This window comes from Colias croceus, chromosome 26 (genome assembly GCF_905220415.1).
Source record: "Colias croceus chromosome 26, ilColCroc2.1".
NCBI lineage: Eukaryota > Metazoa > Arthropoda > Insecta > Lepidoptera > Pieridae > Colias > Colias croceus.
Window position 1 is genome coordinate 2,411,061 of NC_059562.1, and position 19,079 is coordinate 2,430,139.

At 32.3% G+C, this 19,079-nt stretch overlaps 2 protein-coding genes across 12 annotated transcripts in view; both read right to left on the bottom strand.

The window, feature by feature from the left end:
• LOC123703401 (calcium-dependent secretion activator) overlaps positions 1-5,392 on the bottom strand; it is a 57,499-nt gene extending 52,107 nt beyond the window's left edge. For all 11 annotated transcript variants that reach the window (XM_045651345.1, XM_045651353.1, XM_045651346.1 and 8 more), the window contains exon 1: positions 5,240-5,392. The gene's annotated coding sequence lies outside the window, so the exon portion shown is untranslated. The remainder of the gene's footprint in view (positions 1-5,239) is intronic.
• Positions 5,393-6,129: 737 nt separating this feature from the next.
• Positions 6,130-17,246, bottom strand: LOC123703552 (MAM and LDL-receptor class A domain-containing protein 2-like). Its single transcript, XM_045651617.1, has 10 exons — positions 17,089-17,246; positions 13,149-13,334; positions 12,494-12,655; positions 10,858-11,028; positions 10,377-10,503; positions 9,763-9,931; positions 9,272-9,398; positions 8,524-8,658; positions 7,297-7,836; positions 6,130-6,334 (listed from the first exon to the last, which is right to left on the bottom strand). Exons 1-10 carry the CDS (start codon positions 17,150-17,152, stop codon positions 6,144-6,146), a joined length of 1,872 nt encoding a protein of 623 aa, XP_045507573.1. The 5' UTR covers positions 17,153-17,246; the 3' UTR covers positions 6,130-6,143.
• Between the last annotated feature and the right edge of the window lie 1,833 nt (positions 17,247-19,079).

The following is a 19,079-nucleotide window of genomic DNA, read 5'->3' on the forward strand; positions in this document are numbered from 1 at the left end:
ACACATAATAAAAGAAAAAAAATAAACACAAAACAAATATAACAATAGAGAAGTCCTACTAACATTATAAATGCGAAACTTTGTGAGGATGGATGTGTGTGTACTCTTCCACGCAAATACTACTGAACCGATTACAATGAAATTTAGCACACGTATAGATGGTAACTTGGATTAACACATAGGATAGGTTTTATCCCGGAAATCCCACGGGAACGGGAACGATGCGGGTTTTTCCTTGCGCGAAACACGGACGGAAAAACCTAAGCAGACAAATATTAATATTCATACAGCCATTCATATTAACATGAATAACGTTTTATATAATACATAATATAAAAGAAACCAATTATTTTCCAACAAGCAAGATACAATGACCATAATTCTAAAATACACTGGAGCGTATCTTTTAAAAAAGATCCTGCCGTATTATGCGGTGTTTTTAAATAAGGAGTAATTACAATATAATATTATGTTCTCTTTGATATATTTTCTTTTGAAGCGAAACTTCTTTTAAATGCGCGTTGAGAGTAAAATTTGTAGGTCGCATCATGACAATACCGTCACGTCATGGAGTAAGGCGTCGTCTTTTTTGTCTCTTTTGTATGTGTGTGTTAAATAAAGGATACTGTACAGTAAAATCTCCTTATTCGCGCTTCCTTCATTCGCGGTTTCACTATTCGCGGATGAAAATAAAAATGCGACATAATTCCTATATTCGCGGCATTTATTCTTTATTCGCGGATCGAATCGCTGCATCGGTACATACATATTATATGTAGGTATTTACCTAAATAAAAATCATTCGTTCGTCTGCGACTACGAATACGAACAACTAACAACTACGAATTTATAATGTCGACTAAAAAAAAAACAAGTAAAAAGTGCCAAGCCATTGCCTAATTAAATGGTAATTAATAAATATGTATAAAAAACTTCAATTAAACCGATTTCTTTATGTAGGTATTTGCTTATTTATTTCGTCGCCTAGGAACGTATCCCCTATAACCCCATACAAATTACCATTCCTTATTCACGGTTTCTCTATTCGCGGCATATTTACGGAACCTATTACCCGCGAATAAAGAACTTTTACTGTATTGTACTATAAACTCACAAGCAATCATGGATATTATTTTAAGCTACAAATAACATAAAATATGCATTACATAATTTCGTAGTGCAAGTTTTATCGGAGTAGGTAGGTACATAAGTTAATTAATAATTATTATGAACAATATGTCTTCTTGATCCACATTTTTATGTATTTTCACTACATAGTATAAAAACAAAGTCGCTTTCTCTGTCCCTATGTCAATATGTCTCTTTGTATGCTTAAATCTTTAAAACTACGCAACGGATTTTGATGCGGTTTTTTTTAATAGATAGAGTGATTCAAGAGGAAGGTTTTGGTATATAATATATTAGGATTTAGACAAAGTGGGCGAAGCCGCGGGCGGTAAGCTAGTTGAAAATTTTTAAATAAAACTTTTAGCATTATTATAAATGCTTGTATGTTTTCTTCGAATGTGCAGTGAAGTACTAATTGACTGTAGTCAATAATATTTAGTCTAATACTGATATCAATGTACTTTTAAGTTTTATGTACCTAGGTATCAATAAGGTAGAAAAGCATTCGAAAATTCAAAGCTAGCCTAGAGCATTTTTTAAATAGTCTACCGCATGACGTAAGTAAGTAAAACCGCAGGATTCAGTACACGATGTAATAAACCCGAATCCTTGTTTTCGCTTTCATAAATATTAAACTTTATTTGCTCTCATAATAAGGAGAAACTGTACAATGTTTCTGTAACCAAGCAAAATTGTATTTTGAGTTCTATTATAACAATAATATTATATTTATCGAGATTAATATCCCGACATTTCTCTGTTATTAATATTAAACTAAGTTTTCCGTTTGTTATGAGTAAATATCTCATTAGAAATTAACCTCTTACAAACATTAATATTATTTGAAAGATAAATGCAAATAAAATTGGATAAATAATTACTTTCTATTAAGTCTATGGGTAGTATTGTTAATCTGTACTTATATTATGAAGCCTTGATGAAGCTGAATAGTTTGTTTGTAATAATCTCAGGAACTACGGGTCTGATTTGAAAAATTATTTCACTGTTAGATAGTCTATTTATCTAGGAAGGATATACTCTATTTATCATCACGCTAAGTCTAATAGGAGCGGAGCTATGCGGGTAAAACCGCGGGGCACAGTTGCAAACTGTAGTTCTGTTAAATAAAAACTGTATTTCTGTTAAACAACTCTACTTTTACTCAATTCGCAGTAATTTATTATTTCAATTAGATTTATTTCAAATTAGTTTTTTATAGTTTAATTACCTTTAGGTACTGCCGGTATAGTTATGAAGCGGAATTTTATTGTATAATAATTCTATCTATAGCCGAATTATTTGCAATACAAAATTATGTTACTTAAACAAACCGAGTTTAAATGAGCTTAATGTATCTAGGAGCGGTGCGATACAGCATCCCATTTTCCTAGCAACCACTTTATACAAATTAGGACAATCTCTTTAAGTATGTTTAGAAATTAAATACATTTAAAAAAATCCACGATTATTATGAGCGTAATCAATATATTAAATGGATGTCTAGAATCTTTATGAAGTTCAAAAGAGGTGATTGAAAATGATTATTTTTACTACTGATCTACTAAATTAACATAAGTCTATTGATTTAAGTATCATTTAATTAAATCTTTCTATTTTTATAGCAAAAAATCAACCGCTATAAATAAACGCGGAATCCTGTTTTTCCAACAATAACTCTTTGCAATCCTCTAGTTTACATATAACTAGCTTTCCGCCCGCGGATTCGTCCGCTTTGTCTAAAGCGTAATAAATTGCATACTAAAACCTTCCTCTTGAATCACTCTATCTATTAAAAAAAACTGCATCAAAATCCGTTGCGTAATTTTAAAGATTTAAGCATACATAGGGACATAGGGACAGAGAATAATATATGTAATTACCTTTTATGAAGTCCAAAATTGACCCTCACTCTTCGAAATAGACGATTTTAAAACATCAGCAAAAGCCAAAGCTACCAACCTTCGCATACATTACGCTAAATGGTTCATTGTTAAGTACCACCACATACTATAGGTATAATATGTATGTGTGTCGGAGACCTTGAAACGAACAGCCCGAAAAGTTGGAATGCAGCCAAAAGGCAGCTCTACCCGGGCTACGTAGCATCGATTCGAGAAATAGGAAATCTTGTTTAACCCACTTTATTAAGCATTTCCCGACAGTCACTAAGCTGGCTGTATTTGCGATTTACGATAATGCATTTGGATAAACTATCAACCTTTTTTATTTCAGTTTATGTTGCCTATTTCTTGTTATTTTTTTCAGAATTTCTTATCTCTATTTTGCTTATAGTTCTTTGCTTATGTAATGAATAAATGAATAAACTAGAATCACTAGATGCTTGACTTATTTTACATTACAGATAAATAATAAATATCATATAGCAGATATTGTATTGAAAAAAATTTTTGCACGCCATTTACAATGGCAGTATAATATGTGATATAAATATTGTATATTAACACCTTTGTATGACCATATACGAACAGATTTGATTTGATTTGATTTGATTTGACAGATAACTTAAAGTATTAGAATTTCCACAAGTAAATTAATATAGCTAATAACCTATTTTTTTTTTTTATAAATTATATTTGAAAAAAAATTGTATCTTCGTATGACTCTACATATTATGGACAGCACTAATTTTAGCGTAAACTATTTTTTAAAGTAACTTTGATGTTGTTTCTATATTATCGGAATGAAATAATTCTTTGAATAGGCAGAAACAAAGCTAGAGACAAATAAAATATCGTCTAAAATACAACAAATCCATCATAGTCAAATAGTTTTCAATAGTTGGTATTTCAGCATAAATTGTAAACGTAATGGTGGCCATCAAACTTATGTTAATCCTTCTCATGTTTGAAGTTGCAGTCTAATAATAGATATAATATGAGAGAATAATAATAGAGAAAACTTAAGAATCACATTACTTGAAATAAACTATTTTATAAGAATACATAATAGGTAAATAAAGAGACTACACTAGTTAGACTATAAATAGAGTTTATAATATCGCTTCTGAAAATATAAGAACGTTGAACACTAAGTAAAAATCTAGTGTATAATGTTGGAAAACTTACAAATATGACTAGGAGAAACTTTATTGTAACATACCATCTCCTATTGAAACAAACTTTTCCTAACAATAGGCTATTGAAGTTTAATACAGAATTTTCATTTCACGCAACCTACGGACTGCCGCATACCGGTGTCTTCAACATATAGTATTTATATAATACTATGATATAAGTGGAATACGTAATGCATTTTATGAAGCGACCTATATCCCTAACACTACCTTGTCTATCCTATTCTTATTTAGGATTTACACCACGATATCTTGGTTTTGTTGTAGAAAGAGCGGCGTGTGTAGCCTTCAACAAGACAAGATGATGAAATGTACAAACTATGTCTTGTAAGGATAAAATTTTGTCCTAGTTTTATGTGGTGCGTATTTATTGTTTTAAAGTGAAACTTTTATTACATCGTCTCAAACTTTTGGTCTGTGTAGCGCATGTCGCGCACGATACGTACGATAATTATCGTACAAATACGATAATTTTTAGTTAAATGTCTATAGTGTGAAAAAAAGTTTCACTTTTACCGTGGTTTCATAAAACCACACAACATTTTGTTCATTTAGAAAAACTATTTCAACTTATAGTTATAGGTTTAATGGTATAATTATGTACATGGTAGTAATATTTAATTACTAAAATAGTTTTGCTTGCACTTATTGTTATGTAGAGCAATTTAAAAAACATGCAATAAAGTAGTATCATTTCTTATAAAAACAAACACATTAACTTTTTTGTTTTATATGGTAGGATTAAACAAATTGTATTCGGTATATTATGACGTAATGCCACAGAATAATGTAGAGTAACCACATACAGTAAAAAAGCAATTACGTACGTTATCAACTTCGTACACCCACTGTTATGGTTAAATTATACAAGATATCTCTTTTACTAGCGTATGCATACTTCAGCACAAACTACATTAATATTAAAGCGATTAAACAACGCATATACGACTTCTCAATTCCACATCTAAAAATAGTGAAAAGAAATCCAATTATTGATTAAACCTTGATTAAACTTACCAATTGAAGTGTCCGCTGATTATGACAGAGTCTCTGCCATATCAATTCGGCGTTGAAATTTGGAAACACTGGGTATTTACAGTTTATTTACGCGGGGTGCCGTGGCGGGTCTGTGCGGGCTAATGTCACACTGTCCGCCGGCAGTGCGGTGTGCGCGTGCGTGCCGCGGATTGGCGGCACGGCGGTCGATATGCTATGATAAGGTATCGCCGAAGGCTGCGCCCTCATGGTGGGTGACATTGTAAAAACGGGGTAATGTTTAGAAACGAGGTCACCGGTTTGTATAAGCCCGCGTTTCCGGTAAGTGTTGCTGTCTATGAATGGGTTGCAATTTTGAAATTAATATCTCATAATATTTATTTATAAATGAGTTGCTATTTTCCAATTTAATTTTTGCAAACAAATTAAGGTATAGTAATTTTGTTATCAGGATATAAATGAAGATTTCAGCTACATACTTCTATTTTATCACCATCTAGTGAATGATTCTGTAATTTTTTGAAGGCTCGCCTTTACTTTACGTAGAGTCTTACTTTACAGAGTGTTTCAGTTAACGTAGAGTCATATAACTTTCTTACTTTTTCTTATTGTACATATTTATTATTTTCTGCATTTTAATTACTTTTGTAATTTGAAAACAAATATTATAATTTGTAATAATGCAATTTTACAGATGTAGAGACCATAGGTAGAGACAGATGCGTCATTTCTAATAAGTATGTATTATATTTTATCTGTGCTTAAGTATTCCTAGTAAAAATAAGAGCATCTTATACCGAATACAGGAGTGGATTTTTGCATATTATTATGTAAACTTTTGTTACACACAATCTCTTTTGATATGGAACTTTACTATACACACTGCACGGGAAACTAAAATAAAACACACGTTATTTACAATTATTTATTCATCATCAACGTCCGTGGACAAATAACGGACCTCCTGGTCGTTACTCACACGACCACGGAACCTCGCGATCGCGATACGACCACGGGACGACCGTGCGACATTGTTCAGACATATCGCACCGCCGAACAGAACTGATACTAACCCTAGAGTCAGTAATATGATAATTGTACTGCTTGACTTTGATTCTGAAAAAAAAATATTTTAGTTGGTACTGTTGTTGATTTGATAATCACGAAATGGAGCAAAGTTGAATCAAAGCTTGACGTTATATTTCTGTAATAATTATCGAGAGGTTTTTGCTCTCGCATAATACGTAGTATCAAATATCAAAATCCGTTTTTGTCTCTCTGCTTCATTGATATAATCTTAATAATGCAATCTTTATCTTTAGATTTAAAAGGGAGTTTCATTGACGGATATTGTTGTAAATTTTGCGAGATTTATTCAGTTAAGACCAGCCGAGAGGTATACGAACTAATAATAAAACGAATAATTGTAATAACAATCAACAATCTATAGGTTCAAAAAATATTTTGAACCTATAGATCTATGATAATATTATTATCCAAGTCTTTTATTTCAATAAAAACCACATAATACAGACAGAATTATATAAGGTAGGTAATTATTATTTTTTTTCTTTAATAGCCTTATTTTATTTATAGCCTTATGTAATTAAAGCTCTTTTGTAAGTATTTTCCCGTAATCAGGCTTTGATATTTTATTTATCACTCCATTAATCCAACGGAATTAACAACAATTCTGGCTTGGAGCCCAATTATTGTAAGACGCAATACATTATTCAGTGGGCTACTTTCATTCGTACACAATTCACAGTTTACTGCTGAAAAGCTCTCTTCAGTTTACATAATGTTTAAAAGCTGTGTTTACATATTAATTTATCATGAATTTTTTGTAAACGGGTGCTTTTTTAATTTAATTGTGGTTTGAAGGAGCTTTTGGCCATTATAAGAAAAATATTGAAACAAAATAAATTCCGAATTATGAATACGAGAAAATTGTTTGATCAAAAATTGAACATTTTTTGCTATTTCATCAAAATTTTATGAAATTGTTTTGATTATTGGCCAAATTGTTTAATTAAAAATGAAATAGATTTTATGTACACGATTATTATTAAGCTTACCTTCAGGTTTCTGTGGTTTAATTTTCCTTGTTTCAACTTGCTGCTCCTTTTTAGCTTTTTCTACCATTTCATGGTAAACGTTATGATTTTCATACGTTCTTGAAATACCGTGAGCAAACTCTGTTGTAGTTGAAATTTTTGTAGTAGATTTTGTAGTCATAGTAGGTTTCTTTGTAGTAGGTTTGGTAGCTTTTGTAGTAGTTTTAACTGTCGTTTTAGGAATAATTTTTGTAGTCGGTTTCTTCGTGGTTGTTGTAGTAGGTTTCCTGGTAGTTAATTTTGTTGTTGGTTTTTTTGTTGTTTTCGTAGTTGGTTTTGGTGTGGTTGTTGTGTAAGTAGAAGTAGTAGTAGTACGAGGAGTAGTAGAAGTAGTCGTTGTCGAAGTAGTTGTCGTAGAAGTAGTACTAGTAACAGTAGTAGTAGATGGTGTCGTGGAAGTTGAGGTAGTTTCTGGTGTAGTAAGAATAAGTTTTTGTGTTTGCGGCCCGATTTCTTCTGTACTATTTACTGGAACGATATCGTCTAGTGGCGTCGTTGAGTCTGTAAGAAATGCGAAACAGTTTTTATAGTTTTGTTTGTTTTCGTATGGCTTAAGTAACTAGCTATAATATATTATAATAGAGTATTTGTCATTAAAAGGACGACAAAACGTCTATAAAAATTCTAGTGTTACAAGAGTGCCATATTGCTTGCTCTAGAAGGCTCCAGCATTAAAAAACATAAATTAAACTGTGTTTGATAATTTAAGTAAAAAAGTATACTGGATACAAGATAAGTAAATCTTTTTATCATTGGTTCTATTAACATAGTAATTCTTAATGAATTGATAGTAAGTCAATCCTAGGTTAGAGCAAATGCATGTAATATCTATTTTTCAATTTGGAGGTATACCGTTAATTGCATATTGGATTAAAAAACATGACGTGAAATATACCTACTTGAATGATGTCTGAAATTGTTTTTGTTCACTTTCAATAAAAAATTATCAACTACTAGCTTTCCACCCGCGGCATCGCCCGCGCAGTCAAAGAAAAACCCGCAAAGTTCCCGTTCCCGTGGGATTTCCGGGATAAAACCCTATGTCCTTTCTCGGGTATCAAAATATCTCTATACCAAATTTCATGCAAATTGTTTCTGTAGTTAAGGCGTGATTGAGTAACAGACAGACAGAGTTACTTTCGCATTTATAATATTAGTATGGATTTTAACCATAATATTCTCACTAACCAGGCATAAAGATACATATTTCGAAGAAGTCCGGACAGCAGGTGTCCTCCGCCAGGCAGTACGGGGAGCAGCTACATCCGAGCTCGTTCAATTGCGTTTGTCTCATTGCGCAGCGGCCGACGCACGAGTCTGGCGCTAGTGGACAAATCTTATTATTAAGTACATAACAAAAACAGATTACTAGTTGACACGGAATGAAATTAGCAACAACAGAAAACTAATTCCGATTTTTTAGCAACACTGCCGTCAAATTGTCAGAACTAAACTAAATTTAATTAAGTAGGTGGAAACGCAGCTTGGTACGAGCTGTCGTAAATAAACCATTAGAAACTAAATAATTTTCCTATTAAAAATAATTATCATCGGTTCATCTAGTCTAGTCGAAAGTACTGATGTAACAAACCCAAAAAATACAATTAAATTGAGACCCTCTCCTTTTTTTGAAGTCGGTTGGAAATAATTTAGCATTATTTTATTGAAAGATTTTTTATGATTGGATCGCTTGATTCAATTATTTGTGTAGGCCTACTATACCTACTTTCAAAGACTCATAGTATCTCTATAGAGATAAATTTCGGTAAGCATTTTTTTTTATTGTCGATAGGGAAGCGCTAGACCACAATCTCGCCTGATATTAAGCTGAGATGTGGTCTAAGATGGTACGCGCTTCCCTAGAAGGCATTAGTGCACCACGATGGACGTAAACTAAAAATGAAGAAAATAATACGGTTCCATAACAAACACTTACGTAACTTAGGCGAAGGAGTGACAGCCTTACTGGCTGCCTCCGTACAGTTACTGCCCTGAAGAATGGCCACATCATCTATTGCTATGTCGCTTGTGAAACTGGAGCCTCGCACACCTTCTATTATAATCTATTCGAGAGAAATAAAAAAAAAAACTGTAATTTATTATCAAAGAAAGAACTAGGTACTTACGTGTAAAAATTACATCTGTGATTAAATGATTAAGAACTTCACTTAAAGCTCTATTAATTTTATAATATTATGTACCTACTCTATAATGTCTTTTAAAACACGTCTCTTTCAATAAAATAATCTTGGAAATTATTTTCAATGTATATTTAAGTATTTTATGCAGGTGTAATTAACATAACTGATACACAACCGTTTTAATTATTATAATGATAATTACGCGTAATTTTGCTATCACGGACCACCAAAGCAAATAGCAAAGATAAAATAAAATCAAATAACAACAAAATCATAAGAAAAATACCTGAAAATTCTCTGAAGAATTCTTCAGCTTTGCAACATCATCAAACCACACGTCGCCCAAATTACCCCATCTCTCGAAAAGAATATATTTGTCTCTATTTTCAGATCTTAATATGGTTTGCATATCAACATTTTCCGGTTTCTGATACACTCTAAGACCGCCGCAAGTTCTGAAACAAGCATATAATTAAAAACATACAACAAGTTTTTGTAAATCTTCTTCTTCTTCTTCTTCTTTTTTGTTTATGGCCTTCCCGATTTTTGTAAATCAATAATAGCTTGCATAAAATATTGTATAGCAATTTGTAAGCAGATGTCGTGTGTCTCTATATAATAATGTATTTAACACTCGTTTTCATCACACATTATTATTAATAGATACGACAGAAAGAAAGAAAGAAAATAGTAGGTAGTAATTGGAGTGACAGCAGGTACAAAGAGAGCAGTATAGAAAATGTCGTTATAAAATTAACGAATTAAACAAAAATATACTGTAGCTACATACTCTGGTTAAGAACCACTACGAGCTATATTTCTAAGAAAGCCAAAAGCCCTAACAGAAGAACCCTGTAAGAACAGAACTTAACATAAAACTTTAAAGTATGTAATACTTACTTGCCAAACATATGATAGTAAAATGAGAAACATCCGTCTTTGGTCAATGAATTATCAAATATAGGTGATATTAACCGCGCAGTATCGTTCTCCAGTCTTGATGTGCTTTCTATGTACATGTAATAACCTAAAAATAACAATATTATAAAAATACGTTGATCAAACTGTTAACATTTAGAAATTATTGAGTTTAACGGATTTTAATCGCACTTTATTCATTATTGATTACATTATTACCACACTTTACATCGAGCATGGGCACTAGGAGGTGCTAGGAGACTACCGAAGACTAATCGCGTTTAAAATCCGTTAGTCTTTAATTTCTAAATGTATAATAATATTAGCGTAAAATCAAACACAAGAAATTACTAAACTGTTTACATTTTAATATTTCATTGAAAATGATAGAGCAAATTACATTAATAATCATTTAAAAAGTGTACTAAGTAAAGAACTAAAATTAAATGCATTAAAACAATACCATCTCTCCCAATTCCCAATGTATGATCAAAAGACGGTCCAGTAAATAGGAACGAGCTGGGTGTCCTCTTATTCAATCTCTTCCAGTCGAAATCGTGTAGTTCATCCTGTTTCCAACCGCAGAGGTCTGGACTCTCGAAGTCACAACTTAATTGGGGGGGCTGCGAGCTGTCTGAAAAATAAATTGAGATATAGACAGTACTAGATTTCCACACGCGGCTTCGCCCGCGTTTTCAAAGAAAAACTCGCATAGTTCCCGTTCCCGTGGGATTTCGGGATAAAACCTATCCTATGTGTTAATCCAAGTTACCCTCTATATGTGTGCTAAATTTCATTGTAATAGGTTCAGAAGTATTTGCGTGAAAGAGTAACAAACACACACACACACACATTCTCACAAACTTTCGCATTTATAATATTAGGAATTATTATCATTGAACGCATAAATAGTCTGTCTTGAAATTATCTTTAATAGATAGATACCTCTACATTATCCTGTTACCTGTAGTTTTCTTATAACGATATTAATACTATTGGATCGTTAAAATGGTAATGTTATATCTCTCTTTAATTGCATTTTAGAAATTCTGAAGTTGATCCTCAGTAAGAATAAATTAGTAAGTGAAAAAGAAATGTTTATGTCATTTTCTTTGCTAAAATACGTAAATAGTTTGGAAAATCCAAAAGTGCACGCCTCATAATCTCATCCTTTACAATAAAATTGATTATTTATAAAGAGTACACTATAAATATAAAAAATAAATAAAATAAAACAGTTGGAAAAGTAAAGAAAGCGGTACCGTAATAATTGAGCTATTTTTCTTGTGGTCCCACCTAGATGTGAAACTGCGCAGGTTTAAGGGACTGACTACCAACTTATTTTTTTAAACCTTGGCTTATAGTATAAAGAATCGAGTTTATAATGGTGAATTTTGAGTACACTATAAATATAAAAAAAAATAAAAAATAAAATAAAGAATATATATAGATATACTAAAATTATGGAGAACAGTCGATATTTTTTTTTTGTTTATCTAATAACAATTTTATTAAACCACATCGAATCAGACCCTGAAAAATGAAAGGGTTCTATTCCTGAGCATACTCAAGCGTAAGAGAAAAAAAAGACTCGATTAGTAAAGTATTTCGGTCCCTATCGTGTTAACAAGAAAATCCTCCGCACATACAGACACACGGACGTCTAAGACAGAACTTTTTTAAACTGTTTTTTAACTAGTTTAAATAACAAAAATGACATCAAAAATATCATGAATGTTAAAAATAGTGTTTTTTCTTAATATGTGTGTGTATGTATTATCTTACAAGTGCAATGTATGATACATAAAGACATTTTAAGTTTGAAAAATCAATGTTTTGCGCGAAGTGACAGTAGTACCCACCTCAACGCTTCGCTTATGAGGCGTGCAATAAGTGAAACATATTACTAATGAATTGTCCAAATATTTCCTAACATTCCACTTATTGAAGTGAAACTTCTCTAAGCGCCTTGAGTATATTTTGGTATATTTGAATCTTGCTAAAGAAGTTTCACTTCTGACACGTGTGCTCGGCACACGCTCTTTTTTTCTTATCTGTGTATACAATGTAGACTCAAATAATACATAGGTAGGTATTACCAACACAGGTAGGCGCAGACGCGTTCCACTGCACACCATCGCATATAATAACAGACGAGCCAACCAGCTTGAAGCCTGGCAGGCAGAAATACATCACCCAGGCGTCGCCATTACTGGGCAAACTGATGCCATTCGCTACAAAGGGGACACTGCAACCAGGGCCTGAAAAGGTATAGGGGATATCATCATCAGCATCATCAAATCCTTATAATTAATTAATTAAATATGTTATATACATGTTTAATTAAAATTAGCGCATCACCTCTTTCAGGTAGCTTCACTACATTAATCAACGATGTTTGTTCTACGACTTTTTATAATTCTTGATTTATTTATCTGTATTTTGTGCATCGCCCCAACCGCATCGTCACCCCGCAACCCCTCGCCCGCAATACGTATTTTGCCTACGCAAGGTGCGTGTAATGTGAGTTCAGAGGCAATCAATAAATTTCGTAGGTAAATAATTAGTTTAAAATAAAAAAAAGTCGTAGAACAAATGTTGTTGGGATCCTATCCTGTCCTATCCTTAGTCTTTCTCAGGTCTTAAGCTATCTCTGTATCAAATTTACTCCAAATAGGTTCAGTTCTTGAGGCGTAAAGAAAACAGACAACAGAATTACATTCGCATGTATAAGTAAGGTTTCAATGTACTCACGAACACACACAGGCATAGGCACGTCCCATTTCCCATCCTTACAAGTTGCGTATTTGTTCCCCACGAGCTCGTACCGTGGAAGACAGATGAACTTGACGAACCTAGCACGCTGCTTCATGCGCACCCTGCCGTGCGCCAGCCGCGGCATTCTACACGAAATTGTGTCTGAGTATGAGCTAAATGATGCTGGAAGAAAATTAATCATTTAGATTTGTGTCGAGCAAGTCGAGTGACCCACCAGCTCTGACATTAATAATTATAGTTTAAACAAACTAAATAACCGGTTGTCTGGAAGAAATCGTTATTAAGCGATAAGGCCGCCGTTTGTTACAATGTATCCTAGGTAAATTAAGTCTCAATGTGTAATTTGTTTCAGAGCAATAAAGTATAAATAAATAAATAAATGCCATACGCGGTAAACTCATGAAGTTATTACATTGATAGGTAAGTGTAGATATTTTATTATATATACTCTTTTAAAGTTTGTCAGCAGACGGTTACATACAAACCTTACTTAAGTATATTTATTTATTTATTTATTTGGTTAACCAACATTTGTTTACAATGATTCTTTAGTATAATTATTATTACATAACATATAGTTCTTGCGATAAAGTAACAAACAATTAGAGGTTAACACAGCATGCGCCAATTATACAGAGCTATTTCTTAAGAGTACAATACAAAATTATTTTTACAAAGTTATTTTTATTATTAAAAGAATAATAATTTTTAATTAATAGATGATAGATGATGATGACAACAATTAGATGATACAGGTGAAGATAATTAAAGCTTGTTTATAAAATAAAGAATAGTACCTTTAGATGTACATTGTACACCTATAGGTAATTTTGGGATGAAATGTTCAGGACACTTTACAAATAGATGATATGTATGATTTTAGGTAATTAAATAAAATTAGCAGGCATACTTGTTTTAATGTTACACTTAGAAAATCTAGCTCTTGCATTTCCAAATACTTACTTATTGTCTTTGGAAAGCTTTTCGCTTGGAAAGTCATTGCAGTTCCTCACACATATGTAACACTATGATCTCTTTATTTGATTCAGTTGTAGGCTGTAGCGCATTGCAGGTGAAATAACTTTTTACTTAAAACAACTTTAATTCATTTATTGTATGTTATTTAATGGTTTCACGAAAAAGCTTTCATTAAAAAGTAATAATTATAAGTTAATAATGCAATGTCGTTGTTTCACGTTCATGGACAAAAATGCTCGTAAAATATTGGTTATTAAAGATTACATGCAAAAACGGGCATTAGGTTTTATAAGAGGGAAATAACTCTATGCAGTAAAACGGAAGTTGATATCTCAGTTGATCAGTTCCCACCACGCAATATATAACAAAATTTAAATAATATGTTTGTGTAGTATCTACATATCTACACTAATATTATAAAGAGGAAAACTTTGTTTGTTTGTTTGTTTGATTGTAACGAATAGGCTCATAAACTACTGGACCGATTTTAAAAATTCTTTCACCATTCGAAAGCTACATTATGCACGAGTAACATAGGCTAGGTTTTATCCCGGAAATCCCACGGGAACGGGAACTATGCGGGTTTTTCTTTGAAAACGCGGGCGAAGCCGCAGGCGGAAAGCTAGTACCTAATAAATTGAAATAAATAATATAAATCTTCCAAAGAAATAACAAAAATCATGAAAGTAGAGCGAAAGCTTATAAAGTGGAGCAGAGCAAAAGTTAACAATATGTGTATTGAATACTAGCTGTGCCGCGCGGTTTCACCCGCATTGCTCCACTCGTGTTGGTCTTAGCGTGATGATATATAGCCTGTAGCCTTTCTCGATAAGTGGGCTATCCAACAACGTAAGAACTTTTCAAATCGGACCAGTAGTTCCTGAGATTAGCGCGTTCAAACAAACAAACAAACTCTTCAGCTGTATAATATTAGTATAGAGTATAGATTAGTTTTATAGGAATTTTAATTCAACTATTAATAGTTAGAAGCCTAGTTACAAGATGATAATAATTAGGTAGATAATATATTTAGTATTAGTTAGAATTAAAAAGTTACTGTTATAATACAATATCCCGCTTGATAACGTTGCCTTAATTATTATTAATAACAATGTTTTCGACCGCTCTTTTTAGATTGTCTGTAAGTTTCCCATCACCAGGGAATCTTCCGCTCTCAGTGGGAATTGAAAAGGTCGATAGGGTCACACCTACGCTACACAACCGGAAGTTTCACCCGAGGACAACAATGCGTGCATCCGGTTGATAATTGTTTATTTATTTCATAATTTATTTTTATTAATTAAGTTTATTTTCAGCTGATGCAATGTACAATAATTGGTTCTTATTTTACTTACTGTCAATTTGTTAGAAATATTTTATCGAAAAAGCTCGAGGGACTAAAAAGATGTTTAAAAGTGCTTAAATATCTCGAAATATTCGTTTTTTTGACACAATTTACTTGTCAATTACTTTTTTAGAAATTTCATTAATAGTAAAAGCCATTGCCAATTAACTGTAAATTTATAGGCCATTTATTTATTGAAAAGTTATTTTTCACTATAGCGGTCCGCCCCGGCTTCGGCCGTATTACATATTTCGCAATAAAAAGCCTATGTTCTTTCTCAGGGTCTGAAGATTGTCTGTGCCAAATTTCATCAAAATTGGTTGGGAGGTTTAAGCGGGAAAGCGTTACAGACAGACAGACAGAGTTACTTTCGCATTTATAATATTAGTATGGATTATTACTCTACATATAAGTTGGTTACAATTCTTAGATGTACATTACTTAAATTAAGCTAAATATATCTCCACGATAATCACTACATAGTATAAAACAAAGCCGCTTTCTCTGTCCCTATATGTCCCTTTGTATGCTTAAATCTTTAAAACTACGCAACGGATTTTGGTGCGGTTTTTTTAAATAGATTAGAGAAGAGTGATTGAAGAGGAAGATTTATAGGTATGTATAATTTATTAGGTTTTAGATACAGCGGGCGAAGCCGCGAGTGGAAGGCTAGTAAACAATAAATTAAGCTTTGGAATCAATGAAAAACTAAACTTCGCAATTATCGACATAGCTTTCGCTTTAAAATGTGTTTTTACATTCATCATTCAAAAAATATATAAGTATTGTAGAACAAGTACGTAGGAAATTAAAAAAAAAACTTGCTCCTGCAGTTTAGCGCCTGGATCATCCTTGGATCATCAGATGTTAAACTAGCCTATATTATCTCTCTAATCTTTTTACAATCCCAGAAATAATATCACAAAATCGCGACGTTGTGATATGGTTGTGACGTGAAAGAAAGACAAACAAACATACACATATTCGCATTTAAAATATTAGTAATCATGTCTTATTGCTAAATAGTAGGTACCTAAATATAGACATTAGGTATATACTAAGTATATGTCCCGGCAAACGTTATTCTCCCAGGACACCCTTATCACTTAGTTCTGGGGGATAGGAGATTAAAAAATAGTTTCTAGATACTTAATATACCCAAAAATTCATAATAATCGGTACAGCCATTTCAGAGGTTTGAACATAAAGACAAACGAAAATGTTTTATATGTCGCAGCTAATTAGCTTTATCAGCCGTTTAATTAAGAGCCTAGTCACTTTAATCGACGCTGCGGTCGTACAGTTAACGAACAGAATCCTGAAATTTTCTATGAAGTCTCAGTTTAAGGAAAAATTGATTTTTAATAACATAATTATTATGTCTACACGTTTGTAGGTACGGATCCAATGGTGCGCATTGTTGGCTATAAAGTTTTAATTATTTATGTTACTTAGGTATCATCTTTTGTACCTAAGAAAAATTTTCAAACGACTTTTACTTTTGAAAATATTATAAGTAAAGGATCCAGTTTATAAATATTCACGATTAAAGTTCTTAACTATCTTATTTAAAAAAAAGGAAATAAACCTCACCTGTTGTAAAAGGAACATGGGAAAATCCCAAAACAAACAACAATACAACACTATTCAATAACATTTTACACTAATTTAAAATAATTTCATAAATATTTAAAAAATACACTAAATCTGCTTAAACTATAGAGTACTTATACATCGAACTAGGTTGTGTACTGCGGTCACATATTTTAAAATACTACATAAAATTCATGCTTTTGTTACAATGATAAGAATATGTTATGCGCAGATACACCAAATCAAATGGTAGTCGGAAATTAACCAGGAAAAAACAGCTTTAGTAAAGTGTATGGATTGTGTTTGACCTTCATATAAATGCTCTTTTTTTATCATATCAGTATGTATTACCTATAATTAATTGACTAATTAGATACTGTATTTTATTGAACGATTGTAAATACTACTTGCTACAGTAACTGATCTGTTTTAAAACATTTTGTGTGCATTCATCGGATTGTACATAATTACATAACATTGTATTAGATTTTAATTATTTAGAAAGGAGGCATAATGTTGATGACCACCGTTCATTTCTACGCATTTAATCTTTGACATAAACGGGATGTGCCGCTGAGTTTTATCAAAGGAAGCGGACTTTTCACTGAGTTATGAATACTATCAACTACTGTTTTGTAAAAAGCGATTAAGCAAGCCCTTAATCGTATCTTATCAGTTACCCCAAACTTGCTGATTCATAAACATACTAGAACTATGACCAATTGATTGCAATTGTGATATGAAATGACCCTACAGATTGCGATTTCTATAAAAATATTATAATTGTGTATGCCTAAAATCTTATATTATAAAAATGAATCCCAAAATGTGTTGGTAAGCGCATAACTTGAGAACGGCTTAACCGATTTCGTTAATTCTTTTTGTATAATATTCCTTGAAGTTCGAGGATGGTTCTTATGTAGAGAAAACGTGAATATGTACCACGGGCGAAGCCGGGGCGGACCGCTAGTTATTATTAAAATTGTCTTTTATAACAGTAGCTGGCGCCTGGCATATACAGTTGAGAGGTTGTAATACTTACAAGTAAAGATTAGTTAATGGTTCGGAAGTTATTTTGTGATATTACCCTGCATAAATAATGCAACTAACGACGTCTTTTTTTAACCGACTTCAAAAAAGGAGGAGGTTATCAATTCGACCGGTATGTTTTTTTTATGTATGTACACCGATTACTCCGAGGTTTCTGAACCGATATACGTGATTCTTTTTTGTTCGATGCGAGATGGTGTCGAATTGATCCCATAAAAATTTTATTCGGATAGGCCCAGTAGTTTTTATTTAATGAGCATTTTTGTCTGTATTTGTAAATGTTGCAAGTGCAAGTTTGAAGTCGGTTGTTTTTAACGCAGTTATTCTTTTAAACAGACATATAAAAAATCCCGTTTACGTCAGGATTTCCTGTATGTTAGTGGAAACCTGATAAAAAATCAGAAATCTAAGCAATTTCAGGGGGCGGTATAAATGGTAAAATACGTATTCATCATTCATGTAATTCTTAGAAATGTTATGAGCAATAGTTTTTATAAGACTGCATACTAGCTCCATAAAGCGACTTCGCTCGCGTGGTACCGGCAAAAAACATATTATTATTGATATTATATAATATTATACAGATATAATTCCTAGACCCAGATTATCTCTGTGCTAAATTTCATCAAGATTTTTTTAGCTGTTCTGTTATCTGTAGTAACAACAGTCCATAGAAACTTTAGCTTGGAAACACAATACTAAAATAAATAATAGCTGGGCTCCGCGGCTCCGCTCCTGTTGGTCTTAGCGTGATGTATACTTTATGTGATTTATTATTTATTTATTTATTTATAGCCTTCCTCGTTGAACGGGCTATCTAACACCGAAATTTTTCAAATCGGACCAGTAGTTCCTGAGATTAGCGCGTTCAAAAAAACAAACAAAATCTTCAGCTTTTTAATATTAAATATACTTAGATTATGGATTTATTATTTTTTTTT